Consider the following 16,994-nt stretch of genomic DNA (forward strand, 5'->3'; position numbering starts at 1 on the left):
GAATGCTTAACCTATGGTGGTGAATCGTGGTTTGCCTGAGTCATTAAATAATTAAATAAAATATGAATTGCTGTCAACAGAGGAGTTAAGATATTTAGGAATGTTATCATCTTTAATATCCCCATTTCCCTCCACATGACAAGGCTCCATGTTATTTGAATAAAAAAAGAAGAAAAAGAGAATATGGGCTCAGACACACGTTCACGTGTAAAGGCAGGACAGGATCTAAAGAAACAGCTGCTGTCTCTGGGCTCAAAGAGATTTCCGAATGACTGAGCTCCACTGCAAAACTCTGAGACGTCAGAGGAATATCTGCTCACATAACATATGGCAGAGTCCTTATCTACTTTCAAGAACAAGCTAAAGACTCGACTCTTTATGCAGCATTCCTGCGCTTAGTTTAACTCCGCTACTCATAAGAAGAAGTTAGCAAGATTTGTCCAGCTCTTTGTCACCATTCACCACTGAATAAGTTGCACCCAAGATCATATAGTGTGATAAATCCTTTCTGCTAAATTAACAAAGGGAACAGTTGCAGGGAGGAAAGGAAACAAAGGTTTATTTGCACTGTGCTGCTTCTAGCACTGCCTGGCAGTACCTGGGTCCTGCTGGACTCATAGCAGTCTGACTCGCTCTAATCTATCATGTCCTTCACTGCCTAGTGTCTTGCTTGTGTTGTTCTCACTCTCACATGTTGGTCGTTTTGGAGAAAAGCATCTGCAAAATGACTCTAGAATAGAATAGAATAGAATAGAATAGAATAGAATAGAATAGAATAGAATAGAATAGAATAGAGAACTTGACAATCTGTGGAGGCAATATTAATACTGAACAACTACATATATAAGTTACAGAGTAACAAACACTACCATCCACACAAGACCCATTTCATTGAAGGTCTTACTACAGAAAGACACATTTTGTGTATAAAACAAGTTAATGTTGTGCATTTATAAATGGGAAATACAACAAAAGACTCTTTACTGTAGTAAGAAGTTACTGTAAAAAGGACAACTTTTAAACTCATAAAAATAGAAAATCTACAATTTCACTGTCTGCTTAAAACTATTTAAGTGATAAAATCGTGACAATTTTCTTTCTTGTTTTTTACACAACACCCCAGCGTTTTCAGACACAGATTTCTACATGAGTTTTTGGCATAAAAGAGACATTCCTATTTTGCTATGTTAGACCAGAATACTAATTGGATCCTTGGAGCCAAAGCATTTGAGCTGAAATAGCTCTTCTCCTCACACTAAGGCCCAGCAGCTTCACTGGGAAACCGGACAACACCTAAACATTTCGTGTATCTCGTGTTAAGTAACTTGCTCCTTTCCCTCTCTGCTGTTAACTTGGTTCACATGGCAGCATTTTCTCACCATTGTCCTGGTGATGTACTCAGGGTTACACCTTTGTGCCCAGGCCAGTCAACCTATGGTTAAGTGTTACCAGTTCCTCTATTGAGGATGCCCTGTGAGCTCAACAGGGCCTGTGAACAGACAGGCTCCCAGCCCAAGTGGAAAGGACTGTCCTCTGGGAAATGTGGGACTATGGCAAGCTGTTGTTCCACATTTTAGAAAAAAGGTGGAGGAAAGACAAAAATTCTGGCCGATAGTAAGAACAGTAGATGAACTATACTACATTCAAATGTGAAACACTCCAAATGTATCTTCTTTACTGTTTTTTTTTTCTTTTGTATAAAGAAACAAAGCATTTTGTAATGCTACCTTTTAGAGATCAGTACTGGTTGCTGATGTGTAAGATATATAAGTTCCCTTCTGAATAAGAGATGGAGGTCAAAATGGAGGAAATGGATTTCATTTGAGCAAAAGGGAGGTGGATCTGTGACTAAAATGCTATGTTATAGGTGATGCTCTTGACTTGGACTCATGCATCACAACTTCCAAGGTGTGAGCAAATGTTCAGTGTTTTTTTTTTTTCCAGATTATCCCAACGTGATGATATATATATTTATATATATATATATATATTTATAACAAATACATTCAATAGAATACATTAATCAAGTGACCACTCTTTGGTTTATACTTAAGAAGAACAAGTGAAGGATTTAACACTTCAATACATTTTTTTTATTAAAATTGTCAGACTTTACTTTTTGGATACTATGTACATCTTTTGCATCATAAGAATTGATGGAATATTTCATAACATTGATACATATATACAAAACAAAGAGTACAATCCAAACCATCATCAACCAGAGTGCTCAGATGAATGGTTTTCTAGTCATTTTCAAGTCTTTAACCTCGGGTTGAGGGACCTAAATGCTGAATTCTTCAGATATTTACAGGGTTGATCAATCAGCACATTTAATGTGTTAGTACCCCCTTCAGTTAAAGCACTGCATTATCCAGTGTTGCTTCAGCGTTTAGTTAGAAAATGCCCTTGTGCGTAAGACATTGGACAGAATGAATAGTCTGGAAAATGGGATGAAGAATAATGAGAAGACAACCATGTTTTTATTTCATATTGGTCTCAATCCAGTCTTTGAAGTTGGCTACACGTGTGTAAACTGTGTAGAGGTCAGGATCACACTCCCCTTGGTCATAGCCAAAGCTCACCAGTCCCAAGAGTCTCCACAACCTGTTCCTCCCCCCTTGCACCTGAGAGGGATTTGGGTCAGTGCTGGCTTGGTTTTCAGAGGGAGCAGGGAGGACAAGGATTCCCCCAGTGTCAGACGGACATATGTTAGACGGTCTGTAGTCTGGCTTTTGGCTGGCACAAAGCATATTGTCTGTGACACTAACCGGCACACCGTTGCGTGCATACTGCTGCTCACATGGAACTATATCAGCGAGGTGAACCACACCAACCCTCGCCTTCTCATCAGGACCTAAACTGGGATCAGGCAATGGGGACCATCCTGTCACCAGCCCTTGACCAGAGGTCACCTCTTTTTCCTGACTCTCCGACAGGCAGATTGGCAGCACTTTTTCTCCAATCCTTGCTTTGTCTAGTAGCTTGATCACAGCAATGTCAGAGTCAAGTATGTTAGGATCGTAGTTTGGATGGACGACAATGGATGCCACCTGAAAGAGAAAGACAGACTGAACTGCAAGTTTCTTAAAAGGGGTGTTTGAAAAGAAGATGGACACTAGCTTACCCTCAAGTGTTGAGGACCTTTTTTTACCCTGTGGTCATCACGGTAGTGCTTCCCCACCACCACCTTTATTGTGGCTGCATCCACAGGATACATCTTCCCCAGCTCCGTCACACAATGAGCTGCAACCACCAGAGTCCGTTGGTTAATCAGAGCTCCACTGCAGACCAGCTGCCAGTCTGAAGCCTGATTTGGGCTGCCAGCTCCAGCTCCACCGTTCTTCTTCAGGGACTTCATCTGGTTGTCTGCCTTGGACACCTTCGTCTCTGGACTCTTGTTGGAACGGCGGTAGATGGCTGCCAGCCAGGGCCAGTGAGCCTCTCCTGGCCTCCCTGGGTCAAAGGTTGGATGCTTCCCACACACTGCCAAAGAGGAAGTGACAGGATGAGAGGTGAGATTATTATCAAAGCAGGGAGGGTAGCGGACACATTACAGGGAAAATTAAACCTACACTGAGACAGTGTCACCATTGAGGGGCTGTCGTGAACCTTAAGCTGTTTCAAAGACAAAAAAATGCAGAGTAGGGGCAAAGATGGAGCAGCATACAAACTAGTCAAAAGCCACACAGGCATGCTGAATGTCAGTCCCTACCTGGAAGAATAGGATAGAGTACATCTTTTTTTTTTGTTTGTTTGTTTGTGTTCAAGATAACTTAAAATGTTATGAACCGATTTTCATGAAATTTTCAGGAATAGCTGGAAATCTAAAAAGGAAACACTGATTTCATTTTGGTGGTGATCCAAATCACCGTTTGGATCCAGGAACTTTTTAAGGGAGTCTTTAACATTGTGAGATCGGGCCATTTTCAACACTTGTGCACGTAACTCTACCAACTATGATCAGAGCACTTAAAAATCCAGGACAAGCTTCTAACAGGTTTTAAAATATGTTGAAGACTGATCCAGGTAAAGGAATCATTGTGGATACTATGATCCAGAATATGAAAAAATATGGCACCTTTGGAATTTCCATCTTAGGAAGAGAACAAATAATTACAATATGGGGACCTTGGCAGAAGTTTGCACTCTCTGAGTGCTTTTCTAGTTAAATATAGTTTAAATATGTGCTTATGATTAGAAAATGGGTTCAAACATCTTCATTAAGTAAAAAAAGAAAAACAGATTTAATAATTAGACTATACACAAGGTCTTTCACAATTTTCAAGCTTGCTTTGCTTCTTTGTCTGATAACATCCAGGAAGCTATAAAAGCAAATCTACCTCCACTGTTTGTTGTTAGTGTGCAGAACTGTTTATAAAGAAATGATTTTCATACATAGCTACTCATAAATGTCTGTTTTGCAGAGATCTGCCACCAAGCCTTCAATCCCACAGAGAAATAAGCCATTTTATTAAAAAGTCTCTTTTCCCTTCAGTCATTAGTGTTGAAAGAGTATCAAGGAAACTACAGGTTTTTATGTAAATAATTTATCTAACAGTGAGCCTACATTTAAGATGAGAAAATTACAAGTTAGAAAACAAATTATTGAAAATATGTGACACTAAAGAACCCTTCTCTGGAGTTGTTGAAAAACAAGTGGTCCTCTGCTGCCCTCACCTGGCCAACAGGAGACATGACGTCCGCTCCACTTGCCAGTCTTTAAGCAAGTACGGCGAGGACTGCCAGAGTGGTGGTAGAACTGGGATGCACATTCATACTCTATATTTGTGTAAAGTGGGTGGAAACCCTGGGGTAGCTGGAGAGGGAATGAGGGGCCTGTGGTGGGAGTAGCAGACTGGAGCTGCAGGCCGAGTCCAGAGGAGAGGAGCTTGTGCACAGGTGTCTTCCTGGGTGGAGAAGAGGAGTTGAGATGCATGTGGATGTGTGTTCACACTTTTACCCATTGTCTTATAATACTGAGAAACGTACCTAAACGGTGCCTGAGGTGGCAACACTCTTTGTTTGACCAGTTCTGATACTTTTGGCTCTCGGCATGCTGCAAATAAACACATATGCAGACTTGTGACATATTCAAAATATTTAGAAGACACAGCACATCTCCATTGCCTCCTGATCGATGATTGGAAAGAAGTAACTGGAAGTGAAAAACTAAACTGAAACTAAAAACTAAACTGCTCTAATTCAGTCGTTATGTGAAACAAAATGTGAGGCTGTTGGCTGGAGATTTATATCAACATAGACATAACGCAACAGACCTTCTCTTTTAACTCTCAGCAAGACATATAGATGGAATGAATACTTAAGAAAAAAAGATCAAACCTTTACACCTAAAACATAGATAAAACAAGTATTAAAAAGTCAAACTGCTGACGATCCAATGTGAAAACCCTTCAAAGAGAATAAATATTAATAGCTTAAGACTAGATCGATTTTTATCTATCTATCTATCTATCTATCTATCTATCTATCTATCTATCTATCTATCTATCTATCTATCTATCTATCTATCTGTCTATCTGTCTGTCTGTCTGTCTGTCTGTCTGTCTATCTATCTATCTGTTTATTTATTTAATTATTTTACTGTCTAAAAATTTTATTGATGAAGAAATATGATACATAAAACCAGACCTGCTGACTTTATAGTGTGCAAGGTGGATAACCTCATGAGGAGAAATGTCCACACAATTGTTTTTCTAATCAAACATGAATTTTATGCCGCAAAAGCATAAAGTGGAAGATGTTGCACTCCTGCAACAAGTCATATCTTCATCTCATATCCCTACAAATCTCCAAGCCGCTCTCATTTAAAAGTTGTTAAATTGCCTTTATTTCTATGGCGTAGTCATGGTAACCGTTTAAAACACCAACATGTTTCAGCCCTGCGGACCTTGGCCAGTGTCAAGGATTCAGATCTTCATTATTGCTTAAACTAATGAAAAGTCAAATGGCAGTACCTCTGATGCAGAGGGGTTGTTTTCCACTCCAGGTACCACCTGGCTGGCAGGTGCGTCTCTTATCACCACTGAGGGCATATGAATGGTTGCATGTGAACTCCATTGTTGCAGGCTCCAACCCTGGCACCACCTGGTGGTGGCCGTTGTATAGGCGAGGAAGAGGAGCGCAGCTTTTGTCTGGAGGAGCAGATTAGCAGGATGAAGGTTGGTGAGAGGAAGGGTATGCACATGTTTTGTTTATTATCCCCAGGAGCCTCTTACCATTAATGCTTTGATTGACTTCTCTCTCCTTTTCCTTTTCTTTCTCTTCCCTCTCTCTTTCCAGCTCCTTTGTCGTCTCCGAAGGGTCCTTCTCCGTCCCGTCCTTTTTATCAACTAGTTTGTTATTTAGTTTTCCATTTTCTTCTCCTGCTCTATACAAGGTGTACTGTGTCACGTTGACTCGAGAAGGGAAGATTTTCCTCCCTGGTGTTGAAGGTCCTACGGTTGTATTTTCCCTCTTTGTGCCGTCTGAACCTGTGTTGTTCTTTTTCATTTCCAGTTCAAAGATTTCTACAGTGTTTTCACCCTCAGATATGACCGTTCTCAGCTTGGTGTCATTAGGCCCAACTTTGTCTGGTTTTCTTTTTCCGTTCACTTGCTCTTCTTTTCTTTCCTTCTCCTCTTGTCCTTTGTCTTTTCTTACAACCAGTTCAGTGGTGTTTGTCTTTTCTGTTTCTTGGTTTACATCGAAATTGTCCTCTTTTTTCTCAGGTGGTGTTGGTACCTCTGGTTCTTTCTCTTCTACTGTGTTCAGTCTGTTATCCGGGCCCTCAACATCCACTTTATTATTTCTGTCCTCAGTGGGCTTCTCTGACCCACTATTTCTTCCCTCTAGCTCTCCTTCATCCCTACCCTCGCCCACAGTTTTCTTTGGAACGGTCTGAGTGTATTTATCTTCTCTGCAGACGGCTGTTGTATTCTCCAGCCCAGTGTTTATATCTTTACCTCCAAAGCTTTCACTCTGGTCCGTTGTGTTTTCTTGACTTTTCTCTGTGGTTTTGTTAGCATCTTTGTCACTGTTTATATCTATTTCTTTGCCTATTTCAGTTTTTCTTGCATTGTCTTTTTCTTTGTCTGCTTTAGTAAGCGTGTTATTCACTGTGGAATAAAAGAAGATAATTAGATCATAGTGAAATATGTATTAATGTATGACGTGATCTTTTACCCTCAATTCTTGTGACAAGCTGGCTGACCTGTAGAGCAAACAGGAGGAGTCCCACTCCATGTGTTGTTAGGTAAGCAGGTTCTCTGGGAAACCCCACTCAGTTCATAAGGTTGATAGCAGAAGTACTGCAGAGCAATGAGGACATCATTGGGCCCATAAACCAAGAAGTGGTTACCATGTGCTGGCTTGGGTGGTAGAGTGCAGACTCTTTCCACTGGCACTGGAAACAGGAAAAGAATCAGGCTTTTTCCACACTGCACTGTCTCTCAATCAGCATGAAATAGATCCACACAGGGAAGTAACACATTCTGACTTTCCCAGATCCCAGGTTGCATTTATATGGAAATAATTTTTCACATTTTCATCTTACCACATTCAGGAGCAGGCGCGCTCCAAGTGCCATCATGCAGGCAGATGGCAGTACGAAACCCTCGCAGCTCAAACCCAGGGTCACAACGGTAAGTGATGCGTGCACCTGAGTGCTGAAACAGACCCTCAGTAGATCCGTGGTAGGGCACTGGAGGCCTGCGACATCCCACCACTGAGCAAAAACACAGGCGTGCATGGTTTATTTATGGACACATCCTGTCTTCTTCACCTTTTATTTAACTGTATTCCAGGTGTTTATAATTATGATACATGGAGGACTGAGGAGGCATTTCTTGCATTCCTCAATAGTTTGTTTTATTGCTCCTCCATGCTGTATATGAACAACAAATCGACCTCCAAATGAGTGTTTTTCCCCTCTGGTATTTGCATACAAGTAGTCGAGACATCAAAACCTATAATTTAAGTTTCTACTTGTCCAAAACATCAGGAGGTTTAAAAGTGTAATCAGCTACCTCAGAGGCTCATTTGCAAATAATTTCACCCATCATGGTAGTGTGAACAATTCACAGCAAGCCTTTTACACATGGCTTGTAAATAAGGAAGAAATAGAAGCAATAAAACAGCTTTAGTCAAACTTTTCAATTTTCCAACGTTGTAAAAGAGGCTTTTATGAAGTGGCGTAGCACAGACTGGTAGTGTGTCTGTGGAATACAGTGTGTTAATGTTACATAACAGAACACTGCAAAACAAACCACCCATGTGATAAAAAATACCTTTTTTTTTTTTTTTTTCTGAAGTGTTATGTGTAAATGTGGAATCAAATGTTATGATAAAGACCTGCACCACCCGCTATGGAGTTTGCACAACACACATCAGCTCTGCAGTTATACAATTACATTGCTCTGTGTGAGATGATCCCTCAGGAAAGTTTCTGTGTTGTTGGTTTGGGTGGGACTGGATCCATGAAATGCACTGTCTGTGGTTTCATAGCTCCAAACCAACAAACCCTCCTCGTAATCTGGGCGATTTTTGGCTCACAGCGTTTCCAACCATCCCGCAGAGGGTGGAGAATGCCTTTGGTCAACCAAAATGTGCAAACTAGCCCCGAGATGACCTGTTTTTATATATGTGAAACAAAAAAAACAAAAGAAGTTAAAGTCATCTGAGGTTCTGGGGACAATGCTGTTCTTTTGCTAAATGATCGATTTTGCATGTCAGCTTGTGTCCACAGACGTAATGGAAGGAATCTGGAGCTATTAGGGTGGAATGTGTGCTATTCACAACTCTACATGATATGTGATTTGGCTCATCGTTCCTTTTGTTAATACTGTGGAAACTGTTGAATTCTGCACTCAGAAAAGGATGACTTTCAGTGACAGAGAGAAAAAACAGAAAACAAATGGAAAAGATTCAATTTCCTTTCAATAGTTTCTGCAATTACATATCATGTTTTAGCTCAGGCTTACAGCAGATGACAGGTCGATCATTAGTTGCATAAAATACGACTGATGTCAGGTTCATCCTTAGAATTCCCCATCTGACTCTGGGGCAGAAATGTAGACTGCATTTCCTCGACAAAATGTGAGACATTAACGCTAATCGAGCTCTTTTCAGATACAATTTACTGCCCCTGATTCCATGATGGGAATACAGATGAATGCACACTGTGTGTAATGAAACTACCGACTCTTTAATGGGTATCTCTAAAAATGGAAAAGGTTCTAGAAGTGGAATCGTTCACCATTAGTTTTATAGATTTCAATTTAACACTGAAAACAACAGCAGAAAAAACGTAAGTGGACATGAGGAAACTTGTTTTTGCAGGATCTTAAGGGAGGCGTCTTGACATCTATGAATTATAGACCTTACAGACTCTAACCGCACAGAGAGCCGTGCCACACATGACCACGTGGCCACACAGATTTAAGGCGGTATTGAATGAGAAGCCACAAAGCCCAAACTGGTTTGCTGACATTATGAAATTTCAGAATGTAAAATGATGTTTATGCTGCTTGTCCATTTTCACCTTTTACTCTCTCCTCAGTCAGTATCTTCATTTGATCTGTCCAATGCCGGACAGATTCACATCATTGTTGTTTAAATGAATGATGCCTTTTTTCACCCAAACATGTTAGGTGGACGTTTCTATTTGCAGCTCTTCCACTGAAACTTATTCTATATTTCTTGAAAACCACAGATGGGGAAGGCAGCTGGCCTGAACTCAGTCCAGACCACAAACATCTCCCTTGTGACAATGAATCACTGCTTGCTTCGCAGCAGCAACACCAGCAAAAAGAAAAGAAAAAAGGAAAAGGAAAGGTTTTAAAAGAAACAAATGCTTGATAACATTTCTGTAATAGGTGTGTTTCACAGTTCTGGTGTGAAGTGTTTCCTACGTGCACCTGAAAGACTGTCTGAAGACACTGATTTACAATGTTTGGCTACTTTACTTTTTTCCAGAACTTAGACGCACTTTTGTTCCCCACTTTCATACTAAGATGCATACAGTCGTTTCTTTGGAAGTTCACAGTTTAACACTTAAGTTTCACTCTGCACACTCACCATTTTCACACCGCTTGCCGGTGTAGCCAGCCAGACAGGCACAGTGGTAGGTGTACGAAGTGTCCAGGATGCAAGTCCCATCATGCAGGCAAGGGGAGGAGCTGCAAGCTGTAAACATGCAAATATGATAGCAGTACAAACAGCAGCACCTGCTTCATAAGCAGTTAAATCACACAGAAATGATGGAGGTCATACCAAAACCTGATTTTTTTGTTTTTTTTCTAAGTGTGTGTGGGTATTTTTACCCAAACAGACTCTGTTTGCTTTTACAAGTTCGAGCTTGGCTGCTGGTAACTTCTGCATGTGTGTGCTTTTGAGTTATAGAGCTTAAGGATGAGAACATTTCTGGATAGTGAGGGCATGTTTGGTTTCTAATAGCAGCCTCAACACCCTGACAAATGCTCTCGTTGTTACATGTAAGTGCCAGGACACTTTAAAAGTTTTTTTTCATTATACACTGGACACGGAGCAGCATGGAAACTTTGTGGTTTTTTTGTTTTTTTTTTGCAACCCAAAACTCCAAAGAGGCTTTTGTTCATTAAACATGTCTTTAAAAATTACATTATATTTATTTCATATTAAAAAATGACACTTCAGTCCTTTATGAAAGTCAAGACATATTTATAGTTAAAAGTAAACTATTCCCTTGTGCATTGGATGAGGTAAAGGTTTACAAGTTGGGGGTCCCTATAGTAACAGATGTAAATATATTATTCTTCATAGTAACTGTAGCAGTTTTTTTTTTCTTTTTCTTGTTAGTTTACCTACCTGAGCTTTCCTGGAAAGTAGCAAAGAACCCGTCAAAGTTATTGTAACCATCAGACACAAAAAGAATGTGCAAATTGTTGCCAGAGCTCTGGATTGGGGCGGGCCTGTTGTTCCCACAGAATCTGGCGATGACCCGGGAGTTTATGCTGTCTCCGTCTCTGACCTCTACGTAGTCATAACGACAGGAAGGATGAAACTCCAGACTCAGCATCATAAACCTGGAAATACAGATAAAACAATTTTTTAACTGACTGAGACTAAACTGTCAAACAGAAATCTAAAAGATCATTTTTGTTGTTCATTTTTTTTCACCTTGACTAAGGTGTGATGATGATGATGATGTGCAACTAAGTGGGCTCTTGATGTTGGATTTGTGTTTTTAATGACTCAAGGCAGATGTCTTATTATGATTTATCAGGGTAATTTAAAGGTCCCTTGTAAAACTTACTCCTTTTAAAGCAGAACTTGGCAACCTTCAGCAGGAGAACGCAGCTTAAATGTTTAACATCTTGCAGGTCCCTCCTTGGCTGAGTTGAGACATTTTAATGAACCCACTTTAATTTTGTCCAGTCTAAACTGTGCAATCGCTTACATTTAGCCAGTCAGAGTGTTGGGTACCGCTGTTGACAAGCTGTGTACAATAATATTATATTTTAACTAGGCAGTGTTCCCTTTTTGGCACTTCAGAACGGTTGCCTATTGCACACCAGATGGAGGAACACGCTCAACTGTTCCACTGTTAAAATCTGAGCAAAACAGGTAAGTTGGCTAACCTTCAGGTTTTTTCTCATTTAGGGTGATATGAAATTTTTGCAGACACATTAGTCTCTCATTGTTTTACTGCATGAACAGAGAAAAAACAAACTTTCCAGCTGAGGCTACAAACTGTATCAAGCTGATAATTAGCTCCAGCAAGACTGTAATGAGTGTTTATCTGTCTGCTGGTTTGTTTGTTAGCAACTTTACACAAAAACTACTGGGTGGAATTTTACATTTATATTTTCTTTCTTTTTTTCTGAGAATGGGTCTTGGTCTAACTTAGATTCCATGAAATTATGGGAGTGATCTGGAAGGAATTGTGGACACAGGAATTTCTGGTTCATAATGAAGCCGAGGTCTCTGCTCTGAGTGCTTTTCCATTTGGGTCTAAAATCAAGCAAAATGTCTCCCCACTTCTTTTTTCTGCAGTTTAACAAAGCTCCTCCGTGCAGGCGAGACCATCATCCGCATACAGGCTCGTAACCATAGCAATTACAACAGTGGTAGCAATCATTTCTTCCTGGCTACAACTGGCTGTTTTAATTCGTGCAAAGTGGATTCTTTCAAAAGTAATCAGTAGCAGACCAGTGAAGGGTCCATCCTTATCAGAGGTGTATAATCCAGGTGTCATAAAGTAAAAATCCTGCCATGTTGTTGGATCTACCGGTGCATATAGAACAGGTGTTTTCACTAACAGGCTCACTACCTTGCAGTGGAGCTGAACTCAGCTGATATAGTGACTGGTTGGATCCGATGCTGGACAGGACTTGTACTTTATGGCACCTGGATTATACACCTCTGATACTTCTATACAAACATCAACATATATAAGGTCAGAATATGTGTAACAGCTCAAACAAACAGTCAAAGAAAAGAAGGATAAAAAGATCAGGTAAAACCCAGTCACAGTCAACACTTGGAAGAAACAATGAAACAAAGAGAGGCTTACAGTGAAGGCAAACATCATCTACCTTTGTTTAAAAATGTATGTTTATTTAAATTACTGTTAAATATCTTTAAATAAATCTGTAAGGTCTAAATAGGCGTGTTAATTACTAGGGTTGTGACAATATGCTTTTGTCCCTATTCGATTTGATTCCAATTTTGTGGGTGCTGATTCGATTTAAATTGCAATTCTCACAATTCTTTGATATTGCTGATTTTTGTAGATTAAAAACAAAAAAATAAATGTATAAAACTTTTTTTTGCTTGTCATTTTTCTTTATTTCATCGAGGAAAGAACAACACAGTAGTCAGACCATCATTCTGCTGCTATAATGCCCAAGAAGACAAGTAAAAAGATCATTAAAAACAATAAAAATGATAGATTATATATATATATATATATATATATATATATATGTATAGTGGATTCATTTTATCTATTTGAAAAAAAAAAAAATTTTAACAAAGAAATCGATTTTAAAATTGTAAAAATCCCGATTTCCGATTTTTGATTCGATTTTCCCACTCCTATTAATTACACGCTTCCAACACAAGTAGTGACTGCTGGAACAAACTTTCAAGCTGATTTATTACTGAATCTCCAAAATACTGAGCCGGGAGTCAAAAGTGAATTAGAGACTATAATAATGACGAGGAGATTAAACTGGCTTTCAGAGAATGACTTTTTCTTGGTTCAGTTGCAGATAAAGTGTGATTTTGAGAGGAGTACCAGCTGGATAACAGAAAGCATAAAGCACTGATTCCTCTTTTCAGACCCTCGGGCCAGGGTGGCTTCGTCTAATGAGAGGAAGGTAATGCTAAAAGTTAGACTGCAGCAGCTTCCAAGAATCAATTCAGAAAATTTATTGCATGTTATGTGAATACAGTGCATGCGACCAGCAAATACAGGGAAAATACAGGGAAATCCTGAACGTAACTCTCCAACAACGTTGGCAAAAATTCTCTGTTGCACTTTTAAATGTGTGGGTTTTGTTGGGTATGTGTTCGAAAACAGGGACTTATCATACATGTATTGAAATTTGGCCTGAAAGAAGGATTTGGCCCTGGAATTTATGTATGTCATGCTAATGGTTATAAAGTTTAATGAAGAGCTTTATGTATAGTAGGAAAAAATGCTTGAAGTCATTAAATATCTTAAAGCACACAACAGAACGGAGCCACGAGCCTGAATGAGCCTCGGTCGAGCTGTGTGGAGCTTTTGTTCAGCTAAAACTCTGCAGAAACGCTTGCTTATAAAATCCTGTATGTGTAATGGGGAAAAAGACTGAAATAGCAAGTCATTGCAGCACAGAAAAGTAATAACTTTCTGTTATGGTTTCCAAACTCTGCTGTAAACTTGCCATCAGTCCACAAAATAACACAAAAACGTTTTGCAGAAATATCTGAGCTGAGAGGAAATGTGTCAAAAAGCAGGTGAGTCATTTATAGCTATTAGAACGGACAGCGTGGACCCCAACAACGTGGCTTCAGTTCCATGCAAAAAAACTCCACGGACTTTATGTGATTCCAGGATTTTCCATATTGGTTGAATTACGAATTTTATTGTAAAGCTGTGGTTGTGATGTCCACATCAATTTTTATTTGTTCACTTGTTGGCTGATGTGCAACCTGACAAATTTCTCACAGCTTTATGAGGATTATGCATTTGGAAAGTATATAAAAACAGCTTCCAAGAAAGTCAAAGTCTTATTCAGAGTGACGAGGTCACTATTTTCCAAGCAAAAATCAAAAAACAAAGTGTAAATGTAATTGTCAGTGATGATACCAGAGCGACTCTGCCTATTGCTGAGTTCATCAATACAGTAACTTCAGAAACTTTCCACCTATTGAATTACATTTCCCCAAAATATTTACACAAATTTTATTCCTTAACATCTCATAAACTAGACTACATTACCTTCTGAACTGTAACTTATCATGTTAGCAAGAAGTTTTCAATCGTATGGAAAAATGATATTTTCTGAACATCATTGTGTGGCAACATCCCTCTTGGTTTATTGTAAGAACTACAAAATGAAGCTGATACAAACCACTTATTTGCTCATAATGGATAACAGGCTTGTTCATAACATCATTGTTATCAACTCCACTCCCTCAGGATCCTAAAACACAACGATCGAGCTAAGGAGCTGCAGGTGTCCTTCTGCAGATGCTTTGCTGACGTATTGCAACCTAGTGTGGTCTGAGAGCCTCTGCAATCTTCCCTGCAGAGCGTCATCAACACAGCTCTCCTCTCTGCAGAGGAGCTGAACAGGTCCTGATGTCACAGAAAAGCCAGCAGCATCCTGAAGGACACATCCCATTCAGCATATTCCCTGTTCCAACTGCTACCCTCAGGGAGGCTGTATCGGTTAATCAAAACCAAAACCAAAAGAGAGAAAAGCAGCACACAGGGCTGTTGAATAAAAAATAAACATTATAGTAACCCATGCAATTTTCCATCTTGTGCAATTAATATTTTTCAGCATGTAAACAACTGCAACCAAACAGATTTCGACTATGATGCAGTGAAAAATACTTTATACTTTATACTTTATGCCGCTAACCGAGTTGCAGTATTTCCAGTACTCCCTCTGATCACACAGAAGATAAATGTTCATCAGTAAAAACCACAGATTCAGAGGCTTACCTGAGATCGATGTTGAAGGGCCTGTCTACCTGGATGGTCCACTCACACCGTGCATTGTTGGGGTAGCTCTCCAGCACCAAGTGGCCCTGCCGTTTACGGATTACTCCCCCACACTCTGAAAGACACACAGTCTCATAAAGCTGCAACATGTTGCTCTTTCAGTTACAAAACGGATATTTTCTTCTCCTTCTTTTAACCACACTTTTTTTGTTTTTGTTTAAAAAACCAGGGAGGAGGCTCGCTAGATGAGCCAAACCGAACAGCGACACCAGAAGAACACATATTTGCCATTTTAAACAACTCAAACCTCAAAAATTCATAGTGGTTCAAGCAAGCTCCATATTATGTATTTTTTACAACACTTGGGCTATTTTTCTGTTGTTTTGTTGTTATTTTGTCACTACATCGCCTTGACTGAGATCTGCCACGTTGCTGCATTAGTGGCGGCTAAATCGATCCAGTCACTGAGCAGTTAGTGCTCCAGGTGTTGGTGTCAGACATAGTGAGAGGGTCTTGGCTGGATATTGGGTGGAGGTGGGCGTCTAATGTGCGAGGTTGGATGTCCAATGGGCGTGATTAAGATTAGGGTTAGGGTAGAATTAGAGTTAGGGTTAATTCAATCAAAATGTTGAGGGGGCGGAGTTAAACGTCATATACCCAGCCCAGCCACATTCTCCAGGCTGCAGCTGCTTTATCATCAAAACAAACAAACTTTTATCATCAAACCCTTTTCACACCAAGCACCTGTTTTACATAACAATAGCAATGAATAAAAATCCAATTAAAAATTAAAAGTAAGCTTTCACATACTTAATCTTAACAGAATTTAAAAAAAAACACACACATAATTTTTCATTACCTTTAGCACAGATTTAAGCAGTGGTTTATGGTTTTCTGGGCTTTTCAGCTCAGCTTTTCATCTCAGTTGTTTGTCCATGTACTTATTGTGTTGGGATTATACGAGTCATATTGTATCTATAATATAAGTTTTTACTTCCTCCCACTCCTTTTCAGATATGTAAAAAGAATACGTAGTTGTCAGTTATGTTTGCTTTATTTACATTTTACTATTTCTGTCTGTTTACTAATGTATGAGTGTTGTTTGCCTTTTACATGTTCAAAATGAATTCATAAATTCACATTTAATTCAAAGAACAGCAGAATCAGAGCAGCCAATGACACGTAGAAATAGACTGATAGCTATTATCATGAAGAAAAGGAGGTGATAATGTGGTGTAAAAGTCCAGAATGTGTTCATGTAAAGTAAGTAAGTAAGTAAGTAAATTTTATTTATATAGCACCTTTCACAGACAGAAGTCACAAAGTGCTTCATAAAAAAGCAAAATACAAAAATAAAATACATATAAAAAGATACAACAAAACACTATATAAAAATAGACACAGAAACTGCTGGTCATAACACCCCTAATCTACACAGCTGGGTATGCCTGCCGAAACAAGAAGGTTTTAAGATTGCACTTAAACACATCAACAGACTCAAGCGAACGTAGGGAGGGTGGAAGATCATTCCAGAGCCTCGGCGCAACAACCTGAAAAGATCGGTCTCCTCAGGTCCTAAAACGAGAACGAGGGACCATGAGTAAGTTTTGATCCAACGATCTCAACCTCCGCATGGGGGTATATGGACACAACAAGTCTCTTAAGTAGGAAGGGGCCTGGCCATGCAAGGCTCTAAAAGTGAGCACCAGGATTTTGAAATTCACACGAAAAGAGACAGGGAGCCAATGGAGAGTTTTCAGAATTGGCGTGATATGAGCCCTTCGGTTGCATCGAG

General features: G+C 39.6%; 1 protein-coding gene across 1 annotated transcript in view; it reads right to left on the minus strand.

The window, feature by feature from the left end:
• Positions 1-2,231: 2,231 nt before the first annotated feature.
• Positions 2,232-16,994, minus strand: part of pamr1b (peptidase domain containing associated with muscle regeneration 1b) — a 28,213-nt gene continuing 13,450 nt past the window's right edge. The window contains exons 4-14 of the mRNA XM_079259908.1: positions 15,200-15,314; positions 10,846-11,063; positions 10,078-10,185; positions 7,556-7,726; positions 7,214-7,405; positions 6,240-7,118; positions 5,979-6,155; positions 4,993-5,059; positions 4,681-4,910; positions 3,128-3,486; positions 2,232-3,053 (exon numbers count right to left, since the gene is read on the minus strand). Coding sequence (XP_079116034.1) covers positions 2,484-3,053; positions 3,128-3,486; positions 4,681-4,910; positions 4,993-5,059; positions 5,979-6,155; positions 6,240-7,118; positions 7,214-7,405; positions 7,556-7,726; positions 10,078-10,185; positions 10,846-11,063; positions 15,200-15,314 — 3,086 coding nt within the window. The 3' untranslated portion in view covers positions 2,232-2,483. The remainder of the gene's footprint in view (positions 3,054-3,127; positions 3,487-4,680; positions 4,911-4,992; positions 5,060-5,978; positions 6,156-6,239; positions 7,119-7,213; positions 7,406-7,555; positions 7,727-10,077; positions 10,186-10,845; positions 11,064-15,199; positions 15,315-16,994) is intronic.

Source organism: Telmatherina bonti (genome assembly GCF_933228915.1).
Source record: "Telmatherina bonti genome assembly, chromosome: 2".
NCBI classification, from domain to species: Eukaryota; Metazoa; Chordata; class Actinopteri; order Atheriniformes; family Telmatherinidae; genus Telmatherina; species Telmatherina bonti.